The sequence below is a fragment of the Zingiber officinale genome, chromosome 7A (genome assembly GCF_018446385.1).
Source record: "Zingiber officinale cultivar Zhangliang chromosome 7A, Zo_v1.1, whole genome shotgun sequence".
In the NCBI taxonomy this organism is placed as follows: domain Eukaryota; kingdom Viridiplantae; phylum Streptophyta; class Magnoliopsida; order Zingiberales; family Zingiberaceae; genus Zingiber; species Zingiber officinale.
The window spans coordinates 2,290,369-2,317,478 of record NC_055998.1 but is presented as its reverse complement, the minus strand read 5'-3'; the positions used below and the strand labels follow the sequence as shown (position 1 = coordinate 2,317,478).

The 27,110-nt window shown below is 37.5% G+C and overlaps 2 protein-coding genes and 1 non-coding gene across 7 annotated transcripts in view; 2 read left to right on the top strand and 1 right to left on the bottom strand.

Annotated features, from left to right (window-relative positions):
• LOC122000738 (twinkle homolog protein, chloroplastic/mitochondrial-like) overlaps positions 1-15,155 on the top strand; it is a 30,762-nt gene extending 15,607 nt beyond the window's left edge. For both annotated transcript variants that reach the window (XM_042555179.1, XM_042555178.1), the window contains exons 13-21: positions 8,869-9,051; positions 10,202-10,333; positions 10,400-10,461; positions 12,118-12,201; positions 12,998-13,129; positions 13,352-13,448; positions 13,516-13,650; positions 13,741-13,808; positions 14,635-15,155. In XM_042555179.1, coding sequence (XP_042411113.1) covers positions 8,869-9,051; positions 10,202-10,333; positions 10,400-10,461; positions 12,118-12,201; positions 12,998-13,129; positions 13,352-13,448; positions 13,516-13,650; positions 13,741-13,808; positions 14,635-14,665 — 924 coding nt within the window. In that variant the 3' untranslated portion in view covers positions 14,666-15,155. The remainder of the gene's footprint in view (positions 1-8,868; positions 9,052-10,201; positions 10,334-10,399; positions 10,462-12,117; positions 12,202-12,997; positions 13,130-13,351; positions 13,449-13,515; positions 13,651-13,740; positions 13,809-14,634) is intronic.
• A 1,030-nt stretch (positions 15,156-16,185) lies between these two features.
• On the top strand, positions 16,186-19,420 carry LOC122000737 (uncharacterized protein At4g15545-like). 4 transcript variants are annotated; one of them, XR_006117214.1, is made up of 11 exons: positions 16,186-16,594; positions 16,702-16,770; positions 17,290-17,343; positions 17,457-17,523; positions 17,646-17,720; positions 17,804-18,049; positions 18,123-18,168; positions 18,298-18,338; positions 18,444-18,522; positions 18,599-18,722; positions 18,879-19,418. XR_006117214.1 is itself a non-coding variant. In XM_042555175.1 (10 exons), the coding sequence occupies exons 1-10, from the start codon at positions 16,325-16,327 to the stop codon at positions 18,669-18,671; spliced, it is 1,020 nt and encodes a 339-aa protein (XP_042411109.1). In that variant the 5' UTR covers positions 16,186-16,324; the 3' UTR covers positions 18,672-19,420. The 4 variants fall into 4 exon arrangements, 3 of the variants coding, with proteins under 3 accessions (XP_042411109.1, XP_042411111.1, XP_042411110.1); XM_042555175.1 differs by having other exon boundaries at positions 18,599-19,420; XM_042555177.1 differs by lacking the exon at positions 18,298-18,338 and having other exon boundaries at positions 18,879-19,414.
• Positions 19,421-20,000: 580 nt separating this feature from the next.
• Positions 20,001-20,073, bottom strand: TRNAK-UUU. Its single transcript has one exon. It is a non-coding gene; the product is annotated as a tRNA-Lys (tRNA).
• Between the last annotated feature and the right edge of the window lie 7,037 nt (positions 20,074-27,110).

Below are 27,110 nucleotides of genomic sequence, written 5' to 3'. Positions count from 1 at the left end.
TAAGTTTTTGGGCGAGGGCCCGGACCTCCTTATTCTTCAACTCGAGGCCTTCGATGACCTGATTCTTCCGCGTGTTGGCCGACTCGATTTTATTGTTGAAGGCGGTGACTTGCTTATTAAGCCGAGGAAAGTGGCCTGCCCTGAACTCTTTTCCTGCTTGGCCTCGAGCAGTTTGTTGCTCTTCGCCAGATCGGCTCGAAGTTGGGCCACCTCGACGTTTGTTTGTTCTTGAGCGGCGGAGGATTGGCCGCTCCGCCATCATTTGCTTCACTTCCTTCTCAAAAAAAGCGAGCCTTTGGCACATGACCAGTCTCTCCACCCAGTACTGCAAACAAAGCAAATATAATCGTTAATCGGAAGTAAACTATGCAAATGTACAACTTACCCCAGTAGTCATCTGGGTGTGGCTATCCGCAAGTGTCCCCGGAGGCATCACCGCCTCACGGGTCCGAGCATCTTCCCATATTTTGACGAGCGACCCTTGGATGATGATCTGGTGCTCCTGAGCTCGGGACTTGACGCTGGATTCGCGTCACTCCTCAGTTAGCAGATGCAGAATCGTCGTAATGTGGCGTTGGCCGCTCGGGGATGACTGTGCAGAAGTCGCCCACTCGGACGGCCGTGATGAAGAAGCCGGTCGGATGCCCGACTTCTTGGTCTTTGATTTTGGTGGCAGGAAGGCCACCAGCGGCGCGCAGACCATCCCCTGAGGCAAACCGGATAGGGAGGGGGTCCGATTTGACGACTCGGGGGCGGTGGGCTCTTAGATAAAAGCGGGGGTCGACGTCTCCACCTGTTCGGCGGAGCGCACCCCCGAAGTAGCAGAGCGCGATGAAGGCTCCGCCCGGTGCCTCTTGCGCTTGGTCAATGGCTTGTCTGACGAAGCTGAGACCGAGTCCCCCCTAACTGGAATGATCGGACGCCGTTCAGAAAGAGGTTGGGAGCCACCGATCACTCCGCCACTGGCCAGAGCGGGAGCCGCCTCGCTCTTGTCCTGCGGCTTCTCTTGCGAGCCGACCGGCTGCAGGCTGCGGCTTCCCAGTTCTTTGACAGCAGCCGCGTTGATCGCGACATCTGCGAGGTTCGCCTTATCGGTCAAACGTGCGCGCAACATGACTTCGACTGCATGAAAGGAAGAAAAATCAGTTATAATCAAAGAAAGGAGTAAAGTGATCGCATACCTAGGTTGAACGGGAGTCGGGTGCGGATCGGACTCAGGCCGAAGATATACAGGACACCCTCCAGTAGCAGCTTGTGGATGTCGTATTTCTGACCGACCAACATTGAGGCTGCGTTGAGGTAGTCCGATCAGCTCTTGTACTTCTTCAATGAAGGCTGGGTCGCCATGTCGAGCTGCCAATTTGTTGGGAAGTTTGGCCGTTCGGGAAAGCGCACGAAAAAGAAGTACTCCTTCCAATATTTGTTGGAAGTCGGCATTTTATCAAAGAAAACCAAGCCCACTCAAGTTTGGAAAAGAAAAGTCCCCAGCTCGGACGAGTTGGGGTAATAAAAGTAATGGAAGAGCCAGGGAGTGAGTGGAATGTCGTGCAGGCGAAAAAGAACCACCTCGCACAGCAGCCGAAAGGAGTTTGACACTAGCTGATGGAGGGAGACTCGAAAATATTTACACACGGAAGAAAAGATGGGGTGGATAGGAAATCGGCTGTAAAATGATCTCGAAAGAAGGTGATATAGCCAGGCAGCGGAGAATCTGGCCGATTGGAAGGAGAGGGCAGAAAGATTTCATAATCAGGAGGAAGTTCAAAAGCAGCTTTTAGACTCTCAGCGTCACCGGCGTCGAACCAGGACTCGGTAGAAGTGTACCAGATCCCCGGGATGCCAGCGGGAGGCTGCGATGAACTTGCCATTACAAAACGAGAAAGCGAGAGAAGGAATAAAATGGTGGAATGGTCGCCGGAACATAGACGCTGAAAATGACGTAGACGAGGAAACACAGAAGCCGGAAGACGCGAAAGCAAAAGGTCGACGGAGGGAGCTTACTGAAAATGGGTCGCCGGTGAAACAACGAAGGAAGAAAAATCGCTGGAGAACAAGAGCGGAAGGTCTCCGGAGGCCGAAGGGTGCACAGGAGCAGAGAAGGACTGTTGTCAGAAGCGCTTTAAGATGGTAAAGCATAGAGGAGCAACGCGACGCGATGGACTTATAAGCCTCGAGATCGGTCGATCGGAGCCGTCCGATCTAGGTTACGGAAACCCAGGCCTAAATTTGACCGTTGAATTTAAACAGCCAAACGTCACATCGGTACCCTGTCACGTCAGGCGTGCGGCGGCAGTGGGCAGGACACGTGGCACATCGCCATAGGTCGACATTTAATTATGGCATGGGAGCGCGCTCAGCCTTGATGCGCAGAGATTTGCATAATTTCCTATAAATTTGGGTGACATAAGTCTTGCTCGCGCTCGCCCAAGACAGTCCAAGCAAAGATTTTTCAAGTGCAAACCTTCGTTGTGTTGATCGAATTGAGGGAGTATACCTATGGCCGAATGACAAGGTCAACAGGCTGATCGGTAAGGAGCGGTCATCGCCTAATCAGAAACCGAGTTGATGCCGAAGGCTGATCGGGAGGAAATCTGCTCATATAATTGTCCAGTCAGTTTGACTTATAACTTCTTTTGACTAGACTTGAGGGGGAGACTTGTGATACAGTGATGATGAAGGGCCCCATTCCGCTGCCACAGGGAGGTCAAAGAAGGTCAAAGTCAGGGCAGTCAACGCATAGATGGCATTGGTTAGTCGGACGGAGCATGCCCCGACTGGGGATAAGGCTCCGACGTGCCGTCATTTTCAACACAGGGAGCAATCAAACAACCGACGCTTAAGGGAGACAATGTGCAGAAGCTGAGTTGAGCGGCTACTCCGCTCGGCCAACCTACGGAGTTTGATATGGCAGAGTTCTATTTCGGCCGAGCGGCTATGTTGCTCGGCCTTGCAGCAGGCCTCGGCAGCGACAAAGTAGACCTTTGGTTGAGCAGACATACACTGAGGGATAGCGAAGTTTTGGCCGATCAGACTGGGCACTAGAACGGCCAACCCGCTCGGCCTAGCGGTACAGTACATTGATATCCCTCAATATCCTTTTGGGAGTTGGTGCTGCCGACACCGGGCATGGATTGTCATACGATCGTATGACGGAAGCTTCCATTGTTACTTCAAATATATGTTCGACCCGTTAATGTACTGTGTCAGGACACTTTACTAATATGTCTTTTCAGATAAAGCTTTGAGAAACGTGCACGCGCGCTACCGGAGCTCTATATAAAGGGGGGGTCCAAGCAACGACGGAGGTATGCAATATTCACTATTTGTGCTACAGTCTTCTTGTTGCTCCGCCTTATTCCTCATTGCTGGTGACTAACTTGAGTATCGGAGGGTCAACGTCGGGACCCCTTCTCTAGCTCGGTACTAATGTAGTTTGTGTTGCAGGTCCGAGCGGAGTCCGGAGGTTAGCGTGAACGTCACATCTCCAGCTTTCCGTCTATTCGACTTTCGGACAGGATTATATATATATATATATATATATATATATATATATTTAACATTCTTAACAATGAAAGTTTTTGGACTTTCAAATCTGAAATATCTCCAATGTTGTAAAATTCAAAAAGGAAAATATTTTTTAATTCATAGAGGAATTGGGAATAGAGAAAGACTCATTTTCTCCTTATAAGTGATTAAAGCTAAAAATTAAAACATGAAAATTTTTTAATTCTAAAAATTGAGGTGATTAAATTATCAACGTAGAGAACAAACATAAAGTAACAATCTAATTAATCATAAATAAACAAACAGATAATTACCATAAAAAGTTAATTAAAATTACAAATAAGTATCAAAATTTGACTAGCATGGTATCATATGGTACCGCAACTAGATCATTTTGAAAAAATGCTGAAACTCCAGTACTACTTGATACTTTATACCTTGACCAGTTGACCCTAAAGTTCAATTTTCATTTGTCAAGCAAGAAGGGGCTCCAGAACTTGTATGTAGGCTTGCTACATAACGTTGAGATCTACTTAGTTACATGGCTAAAAAATAATAAATTCTGTCTCTTGTTCTCTCACGTCGCTGGTTCTCCAGTCTCCACAGTCAGATTTTCCATCACCATTCCACCATAACCATTTCATTTGCTACATGAAAGTGTTTATAAGCTGAAACAAAATAGGAAATGAAACAATCAAGAGATGTGTCTTTCTCTCTAGCCATTCGGACCAATTGCCTATTCAATAGCTGCTAACATGCTTTGATACCCTGCAAGAGAATAAGCAGCTATTTCATGTTGAGCTATGACTGAGTATCCCTTCTAGATATAGATGTTATTTGATTCTCCTGATATTTGAGTTTGGTAGAATCTTAGTAAGTTGCCCTTGGTTGAAGTTTTGTCCCTTTCAACATTAGTATTGGTTTTGTAGGTTAGTCAGCTAGCCAGTTGGTGTAACCAAACCTCAGTCTTTGAAAGTGAAGGGATTGGCTTGTGGTTTGCAAAGCAATAATTCCTTCTTCTTTTCATTTTTAGGCGAGCTAAAAAAGTGATTAGTCTCTCTTTTAGCCATAGGTCTTGACATTTAATCATTTTTCTGTTCTCCATGAATCAATGATAACAGCACGTCTCTTTGCATTTGTCTTGGCCACTTGATCAAGTGATTTTGTGTATGATCTTGAAGACTTCTAGATGTGAATGGGTTGTGCTTGGGTCAGGTCTTACATAAACTCAAAAAGATTTATTTCTTAATAGTTTAAGCTTTGTTGCTAGGTACAACTTGTTTCACGTGGTGTTTGGCATGCCATGAAATTCTTAAACTCAAAGTTCAGTACAAAATGCAACATGATATTTCATATTATGCCAAGAAAGTGAATGTTCTGTCTGCTTTTTAGGTGTAACAATGTTGTGCCCAATGAACTGCCAACTAATTCAAAATTCTAGGAAAAATAAGTAGTCGTTTATTATTATTATTTTTTTAAATCTGACATGAAGTGAAAATGCATGATTTTTTTTACTTAATTACTGGAGGAGGATTGCGTTAGGTTGTCAGCCAACGTCAAAACTATGACAAATATTCAATGAATGGATCCATTAAAATATTGTGCTAATGCTATGTTGTTCTTCAGAAGGAACGCGTTGCAGGGTCCGACTGTATCGTCTCGGCAAGAACCGTTACATCTCCAAAACTCGGGTGTAGTGCTAAATATGCAAGAGTTCGCATTTCAAAGTCCGATTGTAATGTCTCAACAAGGACCGCTACATCTCCATGAGAACTTGGGTGTAGTGTTAAATAGGCAAGAGTTTTCACACCATGGGTTGGATAAGAACAAATATGATAGGAAAATTAATAATCTAAGATTTGGAACATGGAATATAGGAATTCTCACTGGTAAATCATTGGAGGTAGTAGATATGATGATTAGGAGAAGAATTAGTATTTTGTGTGTACAAGAAACAAAATGGACAAGCGAGAAGGCAAAGATGATAGAGAACTTGGGTTTTAAGTTATGGTACACTGAAAAGAGTAAAGTAAGAAATGGAGTGGGTATTATTGTAGATAGTTTGTTAAAGGATGAAGTTGTAGGAGTAGTTAGAAAAGGGAATAGAATTATAGCCCTTAAGATAATAGTGTCGAAAGAAACTATGAGCATAATTAGTGTATATGCACCACAGGTAGGATTAGATGAAGTTACCAAATTAAGGTTTTGGGAGGACTTAAATGAAATATTACAAAATATTCCACCAAATGAAATGATTTTAATAGGAGGTGATATAAATGAGCATGTCGGAGTGAAAAATGAGGAATATGAGAGAGTACATGGGAGTTATGGGTTTGAAACGAGGAATGAGGAAGGAAAACTATATTAGATTTTGCGATAGCATATGACCTTATATTAGCTAATACGTTTTTTAAGAAAAGAGAAGAATACTTAGTTACATTCAAAAGTGGGAATAATAAATCGCAAATTGACTTTCTTATGGTTAGGAAGAAGGATGGAAAGATTTGTAAAGAATGCAAAGTCATCCCTGGAGAAAGCTTAACTACCCAACATAGGTTAGTAGTGTTGGATATACGCCTCAAACATAGTATCAATAGAAAGAAAATATATATAATTTCTAGAATTAAGTGGTGAAAGTTAAAGGATGCGAAGCAAAATATATTTAAGGAGAAGGTAGAAGTACAAGTATTAGGTGAAATATACGATGACTCTAATACAACATGGGATAAGATGGTATCAAAGTTGAAAATAGTGCTAAGAGTGTACTCGGTGAGTAAAAGGGACATACACCACTAAGTAAAGAATCTTGGTGGTGAAATGAGAAAGTACAAGAGAAAGTGAAGAAAAAACGAATAGCTTATAAGGAATTATATATTTGTAAGAATGAGGAAAATTTAAAAAAATATACAATAACCAATAAAGAAGTTAAGAAAGTAGTGAGTGAAGCAAAAAATGAAACTTTTGAACGATTATATCAAAAATTGGATATAAAAGAAGGGGAAAGTGACATTTATAGAATAGCTAAAGTGAAAGAAAGGAAAACAAGATATCTTAGCCAAATAAAATATATTAAAGATGAATGTAATAGGGTATTAGTAAACGATGGAAAAATAAAAGAGCGGTGGAAGAGATATTTTTATCAACTTTTTAATGAAGGTTTAGGTGATCAACTTAACTTAGGTAATTTAAGTATGTCAAATGAGCATAGAAATTTTAATTTTTATCATAGAATTCAAACTTTAGAAGTAAAACAAACTTAAATGAGATGTACAATGGAAAAGCCGTTAGACCAGATGATATTTCGATAGAGGTATGGAAGTGCTTAAGAAAACAAAGTATTGAATGACTTACAAAATTATTTAACATGATATTGAAAACGAAAAAAATACCTGATCAATGGAGGATAAGTACTCTAGTTCCCTTATATAAGAACAAGGGAGATGTACAAAATTGTGCAAACTATAGGGGTATTAAATTAATGAGTCATACTATGAAACTTTGGGAAAAAAGTAATAGAAAAAAGATTAAGGAAGAAGACCACAGTGACAGAAAATTAATTTGGGTTCATGTTTGGAAGGTCGACAATAGAAGCTATGCATATTCTTAGACAATTAATTGAAAAATATCGGGAGCAAAAACAAAATCTACACATGGTATTCATTGACTTAGAAAAAGCTTATGATAGAGTCCCATGAGAAATTATATGGAGAATTTTAGAAAAGAGAGGTCTTAGCGTAACATATATTGAACTAATTAAGGATATGTATGAGGATGTAACGACCAGAGTAAAGACTTCAGGCGGAGTAACTGAAGCATTTCTAATAAAAATAGGGTTACATCAAGGATCAACTCTAAGTCCCTATATTTTTACGCTAATTATGCACGAACTCATTGCGCACATTCAAGACACGGTACCGTGGTGCATGGTGTTTGTAGATGATATTATTTTGGTAGATGAAACACGTGAAAGAGTAAATGTTAAATTAAAATCTTAGAGGGAAACACTAGAAGGGAAAGGTTTTAAGCTTAGTAGATTAAAGACAGAATATATGAAATTTAAGTTTAGTAATATTAGAAGTAATGAAACAATTATTAAGATAAGAGAGGACGAGTTACCCGGAACCGAGAGATTTAAATATTTAGGATCATTTTTGCAAAACGATGGAGGGATTGAGAGAGATGTCTTATATAGAATACAAGCAGGATGAGTGAAATGGAGGGGAGCGTCGAGTGTTTTATGTGACCGTAAAGTAGCTCTTAAACTTAAAGGTAAGTTCTATAAAACCGCAGTTAGACCTGCTATGTTATATGGAGTTGAATGTTGGGCTATGACTCGAGCACATGAGCAGAAGATGAGAGTTGCAGAGATGAGGATGTTAAGGTGGATGTGTGGACATACGAGGATGGACAAAATAAGAAATGAAAGCATTAGAGAGAAAGTCGGAGTTACATCTATTGAGGAAAAACTCTGAGAGACACGTTTAAGATGGTACGGACCAATAAATGCTCCAGTTAGGCGATGTGAAACTATGATAAACATGCATATCAAACGAGGAAGAGGAAGACCAAAAAAGACTTGGTTAGCAACAATAAAACAAGATAAAATTTATTTAAATATAGATGATGATATAATAGGAGATAGAGCTCAATGACGTAAAAGGATTCATACAGCCGATCCCACTTAGTGGGAAAAGGTTTGGTTGTTGTTGTTGTTGTAATTACTGGAGAAATTCCATAATTAAGAATCACATTAAGGGGAAAATAAGGGGACTTGGGGACTGTTCCTGGACTATAGGAAATCTATGTTCTTCTTATTGAAGAATCAAGTTTCAATAGTTCTCTAGAATGTGGACCTGATCCTCCTTTCCTAACTTTTATCTATTAGGTTCCAGATGGTCTTGGACTGTTTGTTGGGCTTCCTCATCGAAGCTAGGTGTCAAACGTCCTTGCTGCCTTATAATTGACTTTCTACTTCTAATAATCTTTAAGACATGCACATCTTTGTGCTTGCTCATTTAGTTGACTCCTTTATTCTTTCAACACCTTATTACACTCTCTAAAACAAGACTATTATATTACTGTGAACAGAAGAATAACCACTTGCCAAAGCACCATCCAGTAATGGCTTTACTTTGTGCATTTACATATTTTTTTCACAGTTCAACAGATTCATGAAATTCAATAGATTTTCATCTCTTACTGCTAAGTTGCGCTTTGCAGACATAGAACCTTTAGAAAACACTGATTATCAGATACAATAAGGATTACAATTACATTCCTAGTATATACAAGTACTGTAGCATTATGATTTCTTCATAAGAAAGTAGATGGATCAGTTTGAGGTTTTTTCATTTGTTTATTCAGGTTCTGATGAACCTTGGACCAGATGCTCTGCAGAAAGTTATTGAGAATGCTGAGTTCTATCCTATAAGGGGATTATTCCAATTTGGTAACTTTTTCCATGACATTGATGCGTATTATTACCAGCATCTTGGATATGAGTTGGGTGTTTCTACTGGATGGAGAGCTGTGGATGAATACTACAAGGTAAGAATTTAACCTTTATTCTGTTTTATTACTAAGATATCATCAAGATCTTTGTATTTGTAAATGGGCTTTGCTTCCATAATTATCTAGCTTTGATCCGCTCAATTTGTTTTCCTTTGAACTGCTATTTTTTGATTTTTTTTATGTTTTAAGTTAACTGCTTGGATGTGATGGCTTGTGCCCAGCATGTACAAGTTACAAGTACTCGTAGTGGTGATGTGGCTCCCCACATGATAAGGTGCAAAAACCATAGTGAAGGTTTATTGCTGTAAAGATGAAAATAGATAAATTACCAAAATGCGCTAGTGAACCCACAAGCCTATTTCTTGCTATTACGAGCAATTTTATTTAGATTTTCTTGCTAATTTGTTATATATCATCCTTGTTATGTTGATATGACTTTATGATTTCTATATTTTCCAAATTATGAAAAGCTTTGTTTCTAGTTGCTGAAATGATGTGGGAACTGTGGAATCCCTCCCTTGACCAGCTGTGGCAGACATGTCAAAAGACTTGTGCATAGAGGCTATCTTATCTTAACTTGCCTTGCCAGGAAAGACTTAAGCTGGCCATCTAGACAAGAATCGGATTGTTTGGTTTGTGATATTTGCATTATCAGACTGTTGTTGATGATGAATTATGAATTAAACACAATTTCCCTGCTAATACTTATTACAGGGCTGTTAATTCCTTTTGAATACGTTATGGATCTTGCAAACACTAAGGAATCACTTTTAGTTGGCATCTGGCTTTTGAGTTGGCTATTGAAACAGTCATATAGAAGAGAAATATTGTTGTATTCAAAAGGTTTATTTGACATATAGGATTCACAGGGGTTAGTTAGGGGGAAATTGTTGAAATTTGAGGATTCTTCATTCTTATTGTTATGATTAGGGTCTGCTTATGGTGTTAGAATATCTAAGAGTTAGACATGTGGGCTTTTATTTGAGTTCACTATGGGTTCAAACTGAGTTCGAATCAAGATGAGTTGTAATTGGATCAATGTTGAACTAGTTTGAATCAGTCTGTTTAGACTGAGCCAACTAGATAAGATTAAATGGACCTGAGACATTTGATGAGCTATTTTGTTCAAATAATAATTGAAGTGCCTTTTTTTTCTTGTACTTTTAACATTGTTTCTCTTGAGCAGGTTGTTCCAGGTGAGTTAACTGTAATAACAGGTGTCCCCAATTCAGGCAAAAGCGAGTGGATTGATGCCTTGATTTGTAACATAAATAAAAGCGACGAGTGGAAATTTGTGCTTTGCTCTATGGAAAACAAGGTTTGTTTGTTGACATTTCTTATCTTATCATACAAAAGGATTGATAAAAAAAATCTTGGTCTACAGGTTCGTGAACATGCAAGAAAGCTTTTGGAAAAGCACATTAAGAAACCATTCTTAAATGCAAGGTATTAAATATTTCATGTTTGTTGTGTTTGTCTTATTAACTTGGAATCATTATACATAAATTTCACTGAAAATCACAGTAGTGCATCGTGTGGTTAACCATGAAGGTGCTTCATGTTTTTGCTTGTTTGCAAGAATTTCACTTTTTTCTTCCACAAATTAGCATAATAAAGAAGTAAGCTTATTCATTATTATTATGCTGGCAAATGCATACTTTCTTATCATAGCTTTCAAGATGAGACATTGTGTGGTTTAATTGAAGTTTGCCTAACCTTTAGAGGTGAATTATAATTTCATCATGTCTTGGAAATGGTTGCACTGAAGGGACATGGAAATAGAACTAATGATCAGTTCTAGAAAGGGAAGGTTCACCAGTGACACAATCAGTTCGCAATGACCAAGGTTGCGATCCTGGATGAAACAATAGGGTATTGTGACTATCAATTATTGAGGAAATCAAGTATTAATGTTGGATTGCCAAAAATTTTATGATCCACGGCCTCATCATAAGAACGTAAGAAGCAAGGGCAGCAAAAGGAACTCACTAAATCAGAAGGGAAACCCCAGCTGGCGGTGTCCCTCAATCTCCAAGCTGCCAAACAGGAGACGAGAGAAATCTTGTAGGAAGAAACACATATAAAGGGAAAAGCTCAGCAATGACTAGGGTTGCTAGGGTTTTAGGGATGGCATTGCCAAGCTCAAGCTTATAGGACTCAACACTAGTTGAAGTGGACAGCTTTGGAGGCTGAGATGTCACGTGAGGATTTAGGGGTTTCCACTGCAAAACTAGCAGATATGAGGTTGCATGGAGTCAACATTTGCGCTTTGAAAAGAAGAGATGGATAGGTTGGGGTTTCACGAGAAAGGGATGGGGGATATGATTGGCTTTATCACTAGAAGGGAGGAGGCATGGTTTTGTGAGAGAGGAGGATGGCATGGTATGGGGTTCTTGTGAGGGAGGGTGGGGTTGGGGCAGAATCACAGAGGAAAAAATGAAAACAATGTATTTTCACATATGTATAGATTTTTTATAATGTCATTTTGTTTTTGTGGAAAACTTGCTTTCTTGGCACTCTTATTCTGATAATTGAGGTGATGCAGAATTGATTTTGATTAAATTGTTTGACAGTCTATGTTTGGCTATGAAAATTTGCTGTGTTTCACGATGTCCTCATTCTTAGTGTTCAAAAGTCAGATAAATAGAGCTATAGTGTTTAATGGAAATTCTGAACAATAGCTTTGGACTTTTTAGTTACTTTGTTGGATATATTTGGGTCTAATACAGCTCTACAGCGTGAAAAATATGAAAAGAAAAAGTTATTTCAGACTGAGTGGATGAAGTTCATTTTTTGTATATATATATTTGGTTTCATATAGAAATTTCTGAGTGTTCATGTGATCTTATCTCATAGACGAATTTATTTGATTTTTTGATTTGCTTAATTATATTTTAACTGCCCTACCTAAGGCAATTTGTAAATTTTTTAAGTTACTCTTGTTGCCTGGCTATATGTTCACCTTGGACTTGGTTAATGATATTTTTGCTGTCCTGACTCCTGAGTATATCTGATGGATAAAGAGCTTCAAAATATTGCTTTTGGTATTTCAGATTCTTTTGCTTTGCTTCTAACTTACTCTTGCTTTCTGACTATGATAAGATATTGTGGATCTGCTGAGCGTATGAGTATTGATGAATATGAGAAAGGAAAAGAATGGCTATTTGATGCCTTTTGTCTGATTCGGTGAGTTCTACTTGTATGCTGTAAAATTTGAAAATGATTTTTTTATTCTGCATTTTCTCCAAACATGATATAAAAGCTATTGTTCTTCTCTATGGTTGGCATATATTTAACAATTTGTGGCTTGTAAGTTATTTCCAAGAATTGTCTTTAGAAGCCTTCAGATAAGTTGCTTATGTGGCCACATAGACTATGCAGTAAGAGACAGTGTTGTGTCCACTTATGGTTGTCTAGGAATATGCTGACTGAATCAATTTCTAGCTTGTTAAAACCCAAATCATATCCCAGTTAATATTATTTCTTTTAATAAATTGTTTTCCAAATAGATAAAGAAGGAAATTCTAGATATGATTAAGTCTGACATGCATATTTCCTTATTCATGGATTCTGTCAATTGGTTAGCATGCATTGCTATATGTTCTAGCGTAATAGATGTTGCTTAGATTTATATACAAAATATTTTGTGGATTTCTGGGTTGCTTCGGATGATTAATTTAATATTCTAAGTAATAAATGTAAATATTTTATATTGATTATGAGTTGATTAATTTGATAATTGATCTACTATATGGTATATGTCTCATGTATTTTGACACATGATCTTATACATCTTTGTCAATTTAATCACTGTATTTTTCCTTCAAAAAATGATGGCATGTAAACCTGCTTTATATTGCGGCTCGATTCCATAGAATTTGCGTATGCTTTTCAATATTGTTTTCAATTCCTCAGATAAATAATTCTCGGTGACTGTTGCAGGTGTTTGTCACTTATAGTTTATTTTCTGGATCATGTATAGGTGTGAGGATGATAGCCTTCCATCTATCCAGTGGGTTCTTGAACGTGCGAAAGGGGCTGTTCATCGATCTGGTGTCCGTGGGCTTGTCATTGATCCATACAATGAACTTGATCACCAACGGGATTCGAGCCAGTGCGTATTTTTCGCCGTTTTACAGTTCCATATGTTTTCTTTATCATCTTTGAATTTTTAGCAACCATTTAGCACAGCCATTTAACCTGTGCAGTACACTAGAGCAACAGACAATGTTGCCACTATTGAATGAATGATAATTTTTTATGTTGAGATTTCTTTTTGTTGTAAATAGGGTTAACTTTTTAAGCTGGCCTATTGATAAGCATGACGATGTAACAGATCTGAAACAGAGTATGTGAGCCAGATGCTTACTAAGATAAAACGCTTTGCTCAGCACCACTCTTGTCATGTATGGTTTGTAGCCCACCCAAGACAGGTATAGTTTCAGTTGAATTATACATTTATGCAAGTGCTACTTTTTCTGAGATTACAATTTTCTTCAGCTTCAAAACTGGAAAGGTGGTCCACCTAATCTTTATGATATTAGTGGAAGTGCACACTTTATAAATAAATGTGATAATGGAATTGTGATCCATCGAAATCGAGATGAAAATGCTGGTCCCCTTGATGCTGTACAGGTTCAAAAATGTTCATTTACCAAGATTCATTCACATCCTTGGTTATTTTCTGTCAATCTCTCTTTTTTTTTATGCATACAATTTGTTTAGGTTTGTGTGCTGAAGGTGCGAAACAAGGTCATTGGAAAAATTGGCCAGGCTTTTCTGTCCTATGACAGGTAGAATCCTGCTGGCCCACCAAATTTCTTTCATGAATTAGAAAATTTTAATTGTCAATTTCTGTCCCAGCTATCAGATACCTCCAAAACTTCAAATTTTATCTCTTTCAGCCTAAACGCCTGTGAGTTATTCTATTTCTTGAAATGTAACAATAGACCACAAAGTATGTGTCAGCATAGTTTTATTGTGAAGTTACGAACCAGAACCAAAGATTTAGTCCTAACCTTGAGTTAGGATGATAATAAAAGGAGATTCCGTGTCACTTTTGTCCAAACGTGCACTCCCAGTGAGTTCGCTTTTGTTTGATTTGCATCGTTAACCTAATGACTTATTGAACGGTGCGAAAGCTGATTCATTCCTTTTCAAGACAATAACTAGTATCACTAACCAAGCATTTTCTTTGGTTGAGCTTCAATGTCCGGGGTAGGTTGGACTATGTCTGCTCAATCCACCAACGGGATAATTCACTAACTTGGGCTGTATTACTCCTGTTGCCCAACTCCCTACCTTCTGTCAGACAAATATGGTCAGGAATGACCTGAGACTATCTGAACAAGAGATGTTCAGTCCATTCTGTCAAATTTTGCTTTGGTGGAATTCAAATTAATCTGCTCTACTGCATGCTAGGGACAAGGAAATGTTCCCACATTTTTTTTGAGTGGTTGCTTCTCAATGCAGTAGTATTCTCTCTTGTATTAAGTTCTATGATAAGATGCTTCACGCCTGCCTCTTTTTTGTTCCATTCATTCAGATCCCTAGTTTTTTTTTTTGCTTGAACCTTCAGGAAACTTAATCATAAATGTATCCTTCGACAAATCTTTGCAGGACCACAGGGGAATACAAGGATTTGGACTAGAGGCTATTCACATGTTCAGTAAAGGATTAAATTAAGTTTTGCTACTGTGATCTGCTTATGCACTCTGAGCAAACAAAAATATTCGTGGCCCGCTGAACCAGTTTTTAGCTCAAACCGTAGCTGGATGAGTAAAAGAGAGAATGTTGTAAAGCCAGGAACAATTGGAGCACTGGTGTGCATAGTGTGGGTTTGAAGTAACTACAAAATCAACTTCTCCAAGGATGCAATCCTTCAGCTAAAGTGGAGATTTGTTCTTAGGTGCCTTCCACACCTAAATTTTCATATGTTCCAACTTCGACACTTGTGCCAAAGACGGTATTCATCGGCCCTTCACGAAAGTTGATGATGTAACTTTTTCACAAGTTTTAGGGCATCTCTAATAGTTATAGTTTGACAAAAGTTTTTTTTTATGATCTCAATATACCATATCATGTCACATCAACATTCTAAAAACCTATTGAACATCTCTAATAGTTAGAGCTTTAAATGATTTTTGTGTGCTTCATTTTATAATATGTAATTGTCTGACTACATGCATATTACATCAATTTTAACATAAAAAAAATAGCTTTAAAATTTCACTATTGTTTTTTAACAATAAATTTTAAATTTTACATCCATAATAATTAGAATTTTTTTATGTAGTTTTTTCATTTTATAAGCCTCTTTAAAAATCTTGCATTGGAGATACTCTTATTACCGATAGGATTTTGATCTTCTCACTAATAATATTGATTTTTTTTAATTGACACCAGCGCTGATTAATTATGGAGGTAATTAGTTTGGTCTCATATAATTTTTTTCCGGTTACTAGGATAAATTATAAAATATTTGATTTATCTATTAATTTATTAAAATTAAATTTGAACTTTAGATATTTGAGAAATTATCATTGTGCGGGGGCACTAATAATATTGATTTGATCACATATGAATGAAATGATAACTCAAATGTGTTTGCCCCCATGGGTTGGCGAAGATAGTTTATGCAGTGTTATTGTCACATATAAGTCTAGGGTTGATTTTTAGTAGGTGTGGAAGTCCCTCAATTTATCTCATCTCTTGTATGAGTTACTTTTAAAGGGTGGAATTTTTTTATGATTTATTTATCTATATTTAATTAGGGGATCAATGATATTAAACTGCTTAAATGAGTATTATCATCTTTTGTACACAAATATTTTTTTCATTATGTGCAAATGATGGAATCCGTCATCCCACGATTTTATACGGGTCCTATAATTATTTGTGAGGAGATAATCATTACAAGAAAAATTATTTATTTAACTTTTATCGAGAATCGATTCTTATCTATTATAATAAATTCTATCTCATAGTAACAAACTCAACTCGGCCTCCAGAACCAACTAGCCTCACACTTATACTTAATGGCTACATTACTAATTAAAAAAACACGATCTTGGTAATTAATTAACGGTTGGTCATGCGGACGCGGGTCCCACCAAAAATAAGAGAAATCAGTATTTATTTATTTACTGGTCTTAAATGCTATTTACGCCTTTATTAATATATTGCACCTCTTCGCGTCTTCCCTCCTTTCGCGGCCAGCGACTCCCGAGCTGTCCCTTCGTCGTCTCCTCCTCCTCCTCCTCCGACGCCGATCGAGAGCTAGGGTTTGGGTTGATTCCTTCTCCTAGCGATGTCGCGTAATTCTTCTGATTTCGACCTTTCCGACGAGATACTCTCGGTGATCCCCACCGACCCTTACGACCAGCTCGACATCGCGAGGCGGATCACCTCTCTGGCGATCTCGTCCCGGGTTTCCCGGCTCGAAGGGGAGGCCGGGCGCCTGAGGCAGAATATCTCCGACCGCGATCGCGTCATCCACGAGCTCCACGAAAAGATTGCCCACCTCGACCGCATGGCCCAGGAATCCGATGCCCGTCTCAGGGAGACGCTCAAGGAGAATGTGAGGCGTTTAGGTGTTTGATTCTGTTTCGTACTCTCGTTCCTGGATCGGAATTGATCGATTGGTTTCTGTTTCCTTTTTTTCTTCTTCTATTCGATTGGTTAAAGGCTAGGCTTTTGAAGGAACGGGATATTATGGCTGCGACATCCACGAAACTCGCCAAAGACTTGTCCAAGGTAACGCTATATTTTTCCTTATTGTGGTTTAAAGATCTTTCTTTTCAACCTCGGTCTCCCATTCAAAGTCGATCTCTGTATAGCGATATATGGAAGGAAACCATTTTGTTTTGGCAGATTCTTAGTGTATTTTGCTCTTCTGGAAACACTACAAAAAAAAATATCCATTGCATTTATCAACATTGTACAAAGAAATACATAGAATGACCATCAAACATTGATTACTCTTTTGTAATTAAGGTAAAGGATCATTTTTACCCCAAAGAAGGAAAAATTTGGATATGGTTTTCCAATGTAACTTTTCCAAAAGCAATCAAATCAAAGAAAATTGACACGAGAGCAATACTTGAAAGTTCAATCTGCGCTGCAAAAAACTTAAAAATGAAAGTTCAATCTGTGTTCTTGATCAGTTTTTTTAGGTCCTGTATATTTTGCATTGTGATTTTCAGTTTTTTTGGTAAGGATATCATTGGAAGTTATTTAGTATCTGTCTCTATATTGGAATGGTTCTTTCTATAGCTGGAGAGTTTCAAGAGGCAGCTGCTGAAGTCAATGAGTCATAACAACTTATCTGTAAGTTTAAATCTATGAATGTACAGACATGATACTTAGTTCCTCTTTTAATATAGATCTAGCATTTATGGTAATCAGTGAAAGTTTAATGACTCTTAGTTTTTCTCACTTAGCAACTATCAGAAACAGTTCATACTGGAATGTATCAGCAACCAATTGCCAGAGTCACTTCATGGATCGGTAAATTAGTGTCTGAAATCCATTTGTTTACATTATTCCTGTTTCATTATATTTCATTTTTTTGTAATAAACATAAAATGCATTTGGTCTTTCATTGCCAATGTTTGAATTTGTCAAAAAAGACGACGCTTCATTTAACCACTTTGAATTGGATGAAGCAAGTGGATCAGCTGAAAATGAGGATTCAACTCAGGATGGTACTCACATCTGGGCTTCAGCTATATCAAGGATTTGATGGTTCAAGGCCTTTAGTTGCTAACTAATTAACTCTTCCTAACAGAACCAATGCATGTGCCTCAATTCTCAACCAGGCAACAAACTACTCCAAGGCGGTCACCTAACGGCACGCCAAGTTTCTCACCAGCTAATGGTTCTCCTAAAGGACTGTTACGTGGAGGATCATCACCTAGAGTTTCGTCACGCACACCATCGCCAATAAAGTCTCAAGTTGAACAGCGCACATCGCCACCTCCAATTCAGCGATCCTCTCCCCCAAGTTCTCCTCCTAATAGGCAAACTTTGCCAGGTCAGTAGATTCTGGTGTTGCCATAGGACAAGTAGTTGATGCAATATTTACAGACTCTGGTTTATACTTCCAGAACGTGCTCCTCGTATAGAAGGGAAAGAGCTCTTCCGGCAAGCAAGGTTAGTTTTCTATTTTATTATTCAATCTAATAAGTAATAAGCAACATGTGATCAAAAAGAGCTAAGCCTACGCTTTTTGTATGGGAAAAAACTAGCAAAATAATCATTTTTATATATCTCGTCGTTCAGTAGGGTGGCTTCTTTGCAAGTAAGAGACCTAAGATATCATAGTATGCTATTTCTCATCCTCTTCCATGTTTTACAAGGCCAGTCTTTTGCTAGAAAAAGTTAAGGAGCAACTTGCCATTTTTTTTCCTTCTGTTTATCCATCACAGGATCCGACTTTCCTATGAGCAATTTGCAGCATTTTTGGCTACTGTCAAAGATTTCAATGCTCAAAGACAATCGCGCGAGGTACCAAATGATTTACTGAGACCTCTTTCCCTTTTGAAACAATATCACAACGATTTCACATGCTTGACTTATGAAGGAAACTTTGGCCAAGACGGAAGCAATCTTTGGTGCAGAAAACAATGATCTCTATCTCTCCTTTAAGAGCATGATAAATCGAAACCGACAATAAAGTTTAGTTGGGTGTATGGCGTCAAATTCTGGTATTGTGTTTCTTTTTGTTTTTTTTTATATCTATTGTAAAAAAGGCATTTCATTCTGCTTTACTATGACTCTATCTTACTGATTGAATTTCCAACCGTGAAAGTCAGCGTCTAGTTGAAATCTGTCTGTTATATATCTTAATCATTTTTTTGCAGGTGACATGCGAATAAAATTCCCGTGATAGATTTTGTACTGTTATATTCTATTGACCACGACACTTTGGATCTTTGATGATGAATTACGCAGTGCTTTTGCACCTTTGTACGAGGTGATATTTTTGACAGGACCGCGTTGGTGTTCATGAAAGAAACTTTCAACGCCCCTCTGCAGGCTGCAGCGGCCAATTGGATTTGCCATTTAACCACACTTTATTTATTTATTTATTATTATTATTATTGATATTTTTTGTGTTTTGTACTAAACAGTCTGCATTTTTGGTAATCCTTTAACATTTAATGTGAATAACATCACCACCAACACTTTGGATGTCTGATGATATTACACAGTGCTTGTGCTCGTCGTCGGCGGTACGAGGTAATATTTTCGACAGGACCGCGCGCGTTGTTGGTAATGAAAGCAACTTTCAATTTCAACGACCTTGCACAGCAGCCATATGTATTTGCCATTTAACCACACTTCAGTTCTTGGTGTCGTGTACTGAATAGTATGCATTGTTGGTAATCCTCTAGCATTAAATGTGAATAATAAAATGAGTTTTATGATTAAATTAAACAATATTTAGAACGTGTAGCATTATATTAGTTGGCAGTTGCTGTATTTGAATCAGACACGATGAGTATGTATGTAAACAAGTCTGAATTAAAATAGCGTTTAAATTTATTTAATAAGATAATCCAGTTAAAATATATCGAGTTTAAAATTAATTAAGTTTATAAAATAATTATTCAAATTTAGTATAGTTTATTTTGTATGAACTTGACTTGACGTTAAATCGTTTAGATGTTATTGAGTTTTATATATTTAATTAATTATTGAGTTTCATAATTTAAAATTATTTATTTATTTTAAAATTTTATTTATTTAGTAGGTTGATGGAAATTTTATTAATGCACAAACGTATTTGTTTAGATATGAGGCATATATTTACTCCTGACATTTGGATATGCTTTGAGTATTTAGTGATAAAGCAAAGTAAGATCTTTATATACGTCCCAAATGATTTTTATTCTCCAGACAATTCTTTTATTTAGCTTATAGTATTTCCATAATCTACCTACATGAATCATAATAAAAAGAAATACTAAAATATTCAAGTACGCCGTCTGTGGGAATCGAACCCACGACCACGTGGTTAAAAGCCACGCGCTCTACCAGCTGAGCTAAGACGGCTTGACGATTGAAAGTATCTAACATAATTAATGAATATAAATATTAATTAATGGACTCCCAGTGTAAACAACAATTTCCTCTTTGCCATTTCCACTGGCCCCACCTTCCGGCTTCGTGCTTTCTCCGACCACTTTTGGCTCCATCCTACCACACGTGTTGAGGACCGGCCTGCCTCAATGTGCCGGAATCAAAAGGCCGAACAAATGCTTCCTCTGCCACTATATAAATATTATTACCTCCTCACTCATCTATAATTGTATCTCGGCGTGTCTCAGCGTACACTTCACTTCTTGATTTATCTGGATGATTATTAAAAAAATTCATGAATCGAACCGATCTCCTAAGATAATCAATAGGATTAATTGGAATTATTATTGTATCTCAACGTCTTTATTAACTCCCTCCTCCCACATACGTACTCCAACTCGATATTCTCCATCTCTTTTTCTCCAAATATGAGTTTGTATTCTCAGCAGCAGCAGGCTCCTCCTCCTCCCCATGGTATTACTATTCTTCTTCAATTAACAATTGTTTTTCCTTCTTTTTTTGGCCCTTTGCAGCTGTGCAGCGATCTGTTGCCGCTGTGTTCTGGACATGTGCATCTGAAGCTAACGGTCTGTTTGGGAGGAGATGAGGGAAGAGTAAGAAAGGAAAAAATAAGTGGAGGGAAAATTTTGAATCTTTTGTTTGGGAAGGAGTGAGGAAAGGAAAGGAAATGAAAGGAAGAATAAGCTTTAACGTTTGTTACCCATGGAAAGAAAGATTTTCTTACATTTTGAATTGGGGGTATGGAATGAGAAGGAAGAATAAAAAAAAATTTATTCCAATTGTATCCCTGTTCTTAATAGTTTAAGAAATATTCTAATTTCTAATTTTGTTACGTCGAAGTCCAATTTCCTCACATTCTTCATAATAATAGGAATAATAATATTAGAAATTATTTTTGTCATCAAAATTTAAGATGATATCTATTATTTTTTAATTTGTCTATTAAAATTTAATAAGTTTTTAAATAATAAAAATTCTCGTTATTAACATTATCTTTCAAATTTTTTTATTTAATATTTCTAAAATTATTATTTTCATTATTTCTCGTTTAATTACTTGATTATCGGTAATTCATTATTTTATTATGAATAGTATAAAAAAATAATTTTTTATTAAAAATAACTAATTAAAATGATAATATAAAAAATTAATTTTATTATTAAAACTATCTAATTTATATTTATAAAATAAATATTAATATTATGAAAAATGTCTAATTTAAAAATAAGGATATTTTCGTAACTTTATCTATTTATCTATTTTTGTAATAATTAGTTGAGACTCCTCTCTGGATTCACCTTCTCATCTAAGTTATAATTTGGATCGGGATGGGTGACTGGAGGCCGCTGGCACCTGGTAGTGGGCAGGTGGCCGAACTGTCAGGCACCAAGCGGAAGGTGGCTATCCGTCCCAATCCAAACTATAACCTGGATGGGAAGGTGAACCTGTAGGTCTCTTGCGGCCGGTACGAGAGGTGAATTGCCTGAAAATAAAAATGCAAATCTTTCTCGATCTTATTGATTGATCAACACAACCACTTGTACAAAAAAAAAAATAAGAAACAAATTAATTAAAAGATAGAGGCATATAAATTTACTTAGTTTGTAATCAGAGAATTACTAATCCAAAGCAAGTAAAGTTCACTATGACGATCTCCTTTGGGCGGAATAGTCTCTTACAACATTGACAGCTCACACAGTAGTAAAACAAACAAAGAACTTATTTAGAAGTGTTGATCTCTAACTACTGAAATTAGGGTTGTATTTATAGTGCTGATCCGGGGGGGGCTAGAAGGGTTCCGGGTTCCTGGGTGTTGATAAAATTTTAACCACGACGCAACAAATCGCAACAAATGGGCAAGTGATAAGTTTTGTGGTCCGGGCGCCTGGACTAGGTTTGGGCACCTGGATCGGGCTGAACCAACCCTCGACCATGGCTCAACTTGGGGTGCCCTGGCTGGCTCCGGGGGTCCCAACGCCCGAAATAGCTCCGAGCGCCCAGACCAGAGTCAACTCCATGTTGACTTTTTGTCCGGGTCTTCTGCTTCGGCTCCGTTCACCTAGGTGATTTCGGTCATCCGGAATAGGACTCTACCGAACCCATTTTTCTGCCTTTTCGAGCAACCTTCTGCTCCGGCTTCTCGTTCATCAGAATCGCCACACGTTTTCTTTTCGTCCGCTAGCGTACTCTTCCGCAACACCTCGTCCCTCGGCTCTCTCCCATATCGTACTTCTCACTAGCTGCATCTTTCGCTCGACCTCCTGTGCTCCTAAGTTCTTGATCACTTAGACACAAGGCATCAAACCACAACAGGACCTAACTTGACTTGGTTGATCATATCAAAACTACCACAGGATACTTACAATCTCTCCCCTTTTCATGTCAGCAAACCAAGTTAAGTTAGCGTAAAAAAAAAATAATTTGGTAACAAGTATATAATTTATAATTAAAAAATGTGCAAAAATCAAAATATATCCTCCCCTAGACTTAACCTCTAATTCTCCCCAGTTGATCACATTAAAAATAGGGGTATATTATAAAAATAACTTGAAGTAAATTCAAAATAGAGTCTAAGGGATAAAACTACAGTGACTATCATCAAGAAAAATCATGAACTTTAAGTTTAAAAAATTTAGATTTTTGTAATGGTTAAACAATCATATTCAAACCAGAGATAAAATTTTCATAAAAAATTAAAATTAATTTAAGCAGTAATAAATTCTTTTCTACATAAAGACATATTTTTTTAAAAAAAAAATTGCTTAAAATAGTTTTTAAGCTCGAAATTTTTTTAAAAATTTCTCAATATGTATTATAACAAGTAACTTTATAAAAGAAAAAATTTTAAAAATAACTTCTCGATAATTTTTAATATTAAAAATGTAGCATTTGGATAAATAATTCATATAAAATTTAATAACGGTAAAAAAATTTTTAAAATATTTTCTTAAATAGGGAACATGATAACTTTTCATAGAAAAATGAAGTGTGCAAAAATTACTCGTGAATTATTTTAAATAAAAAATTATAATTTTTGTTAAAAAAATTATAAAAAATAATTTAATAGTTAGAAAATTTTAAAAAATTTTCTATAGATAAGTGATGAAATTCTTTTTCTTATAAAAATATAATTTCAACATAAATTATATGAAACAATTTATTTAGATAATTTAAAGCAAAGAAAAATTAAATTAATTTAAAAGTACGATATGTATAAAAATTTAGTTAAAGCATAATTTTAGAATCCAAAATAGGTTCCTTTCATCCGAATTAATAAACTTTCAAGGGATATATTTTGGTGATAATTTTCTAATCTGACCCTTATGATATTTAAAATACCAATTAAGTTTTGAATGATTTTTAATTTGTTGAACATGTGGACATGCATAATTTTTCAAATTTTCTATTTCTATTTGTAATTTTTCATTTTCAATTTTGTCCTTGTCGAAATATTCTAATCGATAGGATGTTGCTAAGGTTTTTTTTAATTCCTCATTTTTCTTTTTAAATTTTCTATTTTAAATTTCTAATTTACATGTATTTTTTTGATAATATTTTTATAAATCTAAATAACTTATTAGGAGGTACAGATCGTATCTAACTTATCTTGTCGATCTCATTATCTGATGCTCCCCCTTCATCGATGCTCATCTCTGATGAACTTGCTCCGTCATCTTCTTGGTGACTTGTCATCAATGCAAGTCCGGCATAGGCTACAACGCCTGAATCTGATGAAGATGTTTTGTCCCATGTCGTCTTTAGATTCTTGTGTTTCTTCTGGGTCGTTATTTTATCCATTTCCTTATCATTGTCCTTATTCTTCAGTTTTGGACAGTTGTTTTTGACGTCCCCTTCTTCATTGCAATGATAGCACTGTAGGTGCAGCAGAGGTCGGCAAGAGGGGGGTGAATTGCCTGCAAATAAAAATTATACTCTCCTCGTGCTTTCAACTCAACTAGTGCAATAGTAAATAAAATGATAAAGCAATAAAGAAATAAGAAGACAGGAATTTAACCTGGTTACAACCAAGAGAGTTGTTAATCTAGGACAGTAAGAAGCGCGCAGTAGAAAAATCTCCTTTGCTGAAGGCGGAGAAGCCTTTTACACACTAACGGCTCAGAACTATTGCTAGGAAGTTGTTACAGAGTTGAATAAATAATCGATATTGAATTCCTAGCTCCAGGGGCCTTTAAATAGCCTCTGAAAATCTGATCTCGAGAGTTCAAGGTGCCTCCAACAAGGGTCTAAGGCGCCTCCATCGAGTGGGTAGATAAAACTTTATCCAAAAGCTCAACGTTCAATTCTGTCAGGTCCGAGGCACCTTCAACAGGGGTTGAAGGCGTCCTGAAGCTGGAGGTGTCTCCAAGCCTGATGGAGGCGCCTCCAAGCTGGCTGGCAGCTTTTCCAGGTTGGTTGCTTCTTTGCTTCGTCTTCCGAAGTCTCGTTCTTTTGGGTGATTCCGACCAACCGAAATAGGGCTCACCCGAACCTAATTTCCGGTCTTCTCCTCGAGCAGGCTTCCATCCGGCTTCTCGTCCCTCGAACGCCACGCACGTTCTTCTCGTCCACCGGAGTACTCTTCCGCAGCTGTCTCGTCCTTCGGGCGCACCGAGCTCGTCGGCTCCCTTCTCGTGCCGTCATTCTCGCTAGCTGCGTCTTCCGCTCGACTTCCTGCGCTCCTAAGCTCCTGCACACTCAGACACAGGGATCAAACACAAAGCAGGACCTAACCAACTTGGTTGATCACATCAAAATACCCACGGGGACCAACAAACACCTTACTTTCTTTTTTCTTCTTTTAGCCTGCGCTTAATTGAATTTATTAGTTTTAACAAACTTTTTGAACTTTCTTACTATAAAGTTCGTTTCGTCATCATCGAATCATCAAGAGACGTTTCAGATTCTGGTTCATCCATTTTTGCCTTCAAGGCAATGTTGTACTTCGACTCCTTTAGATCTGTGCATCTAGACTCATGGATTTCAAAAGTAAAAAATAACTTTTCTAAATTACTTAGTCTTAAATCTTTAGAGACGTAATATGTATCTACTAGAGTTGACCATTCAGGAGTTTTAGGGAAAGCGTTAAGCGCATTCCTTAGCGAATCTCGATTGATTACCTTTTCTCTAAAATTCGTGAGTTTGGTGACTAGTTTTTTAAGCTTGGCATGCAATTAAGGAATTGTTTCACCTTCCTTGAATCACATATTCGTTAGTTGGTTCTAAAGAAGATCTCTTCTTGCGAGCTTAGCTTTGGAAGTTCATTCGTGAAGCTCCAAAAATTTTTTCCTTAACTCCTTTGTAGACTCGTAAACTCCGATTCAGTTTACCTCTTGTGGTGGCAGTACGCTTAGCAGATGGAACTCTTCTTTTCCATTCGCCACAAATTCGGCTTGTTCCTTTTTTGTCCAATGGTCTTCTTTCTTTAGCTCGCCGTTGTTATTTGTAGGTACTGCAAAATCATTTTTCATGATTAGAAGTATATCGAAATCAGTTTTAAAATATACCTCAATTTTCGTCTTCCAATGTGCGAAGTCTCCCTCGAATTTCTGTAAGTGGATGCTTGTTCTGACCACCGTCTTTTGTGCTTCAATCGACGGTTAGTTCTTCTTAAGCTGTTGGGCTCTGATATCACTTGTAGGTCCCTTGCGGTCGGTAAGAGAGGTAAATTGTCTGAAAATAAAAACGTAAATCTTTCTCGATCTAATAGCTTGATTAACACAATCACTTGTACAAGAAAAAAAAAGAAATTAATTAAAAGACAGAGACATAGGAATTTACTTAGTTTGCCATCAGAGGACTACTAATCCAAGGTAAATAAAGCTCACTATGATGATCTCTTTTAGGCAGAGTAACCTCTTACAACGTTGACAGCTCACACAGTAGTAGAACAAACAAAGAACTCATTTACAAGTGCTGCTCTCTAACTACTACATCAAGGTTGTATTTATAGCGCTGATTCGGGCGCCTGGGTATGGATAAAATTTTATCCACTACTCAATGAATCGCGACAGCTTGGCGAGTGATAAGTTTTGTGGTCTCGGCGCTCGGAATAACTTCGGATGCTCGGACCAAAGTCAACTCCGCCTTGACTTTTTGTCCTAGTCTTTCACTCCGATTTCGCTTGTCTGGGTGATTTCAACCATTTGGAATATGGTTCAATCGAACCCATTTTTCGACCTTATTGAGTAATCTTTCGCTCCGGTTTCTCATCCCTTGAAATCGCCGCTTGTTTCCTTCTCGTCCACCAGCGTACTCTTCTGCAGCACTTCGTCCCTCGGACGGATCGACCCCGTTGGCTCTCTCTCGTGTCGTCCTTCTCACTAGCTACATATTTCGCTCGACCTCCTGTGCTCCTAAATTTCTACACACTTAAACACAAGACATCAAACCACAATAGGACCTAACTTGACTTGGTTGATCACATCAAAACTACTATGGGGTACTTACAGAATCCGGAGAGGAATCACAATCAATTGTAGCCGAATCACGACCGCGATCCGACCATAATTACATTATGGATCATCCCCTCGTCCATAAAAATAGACCAGAGGATTCGGTCTCAATACTTTGGGTGGCTCCAAGGGCGTAGCCACCTTAAGGAGAGGGGGTGCGACTGCCCCCTCTCACATTTTATTAAAAAATTATATATATATATTTGGAAGTTTTTATCGTCGTAGTTGATTCATCATCATTCAATGTCTAAAACTGAAATTGATCACATATTTAGAAAGTGCATGACCTAAGTTATCCATTAGTACCACTTCTACGAGGAAATATCATGATTTGAAATGCATGTTAAGTATTGAAATTTAAAAATAAAATATATAATAATTAATGGATGAAATAAATTGTAGGACACAAAGTAAGGAAGCTAAATTAAAATTGAATCGAGTTTGAACTAAATTCAATGGGTAGATATGGAGATAAGAATTATGGTAGTTCTAATTGGAATTGATTTGAAGTTGAATTATGACCGAACCAAGTTTAAT

Excerpts from the sequence above, each read along its gene's own strand:
- LOC122000737 (XM_042555175.1), top strand. The coding sequence starts at position 16,325 with ATGTCGCGTAATTCTTCTGATTTCGACCTTTCCGACGAGATACTCTCG. Across the intron at positions 16,595-16,701 it reads GGGAGACGCTCAAGGAGAAT|GCTAGGCTTTTGAAGGAACG; the intron begins GTGAGGCGTTTA and ends GATTGGTTAAAG. Across the intron at positions 18,523-18,598 it reads CTCAAAGACAATCGCGCGAG|GAAACTTTGGCCAAGACGGA; the intron begins GTACCAAATGAT and ends TGACTTATGAAG.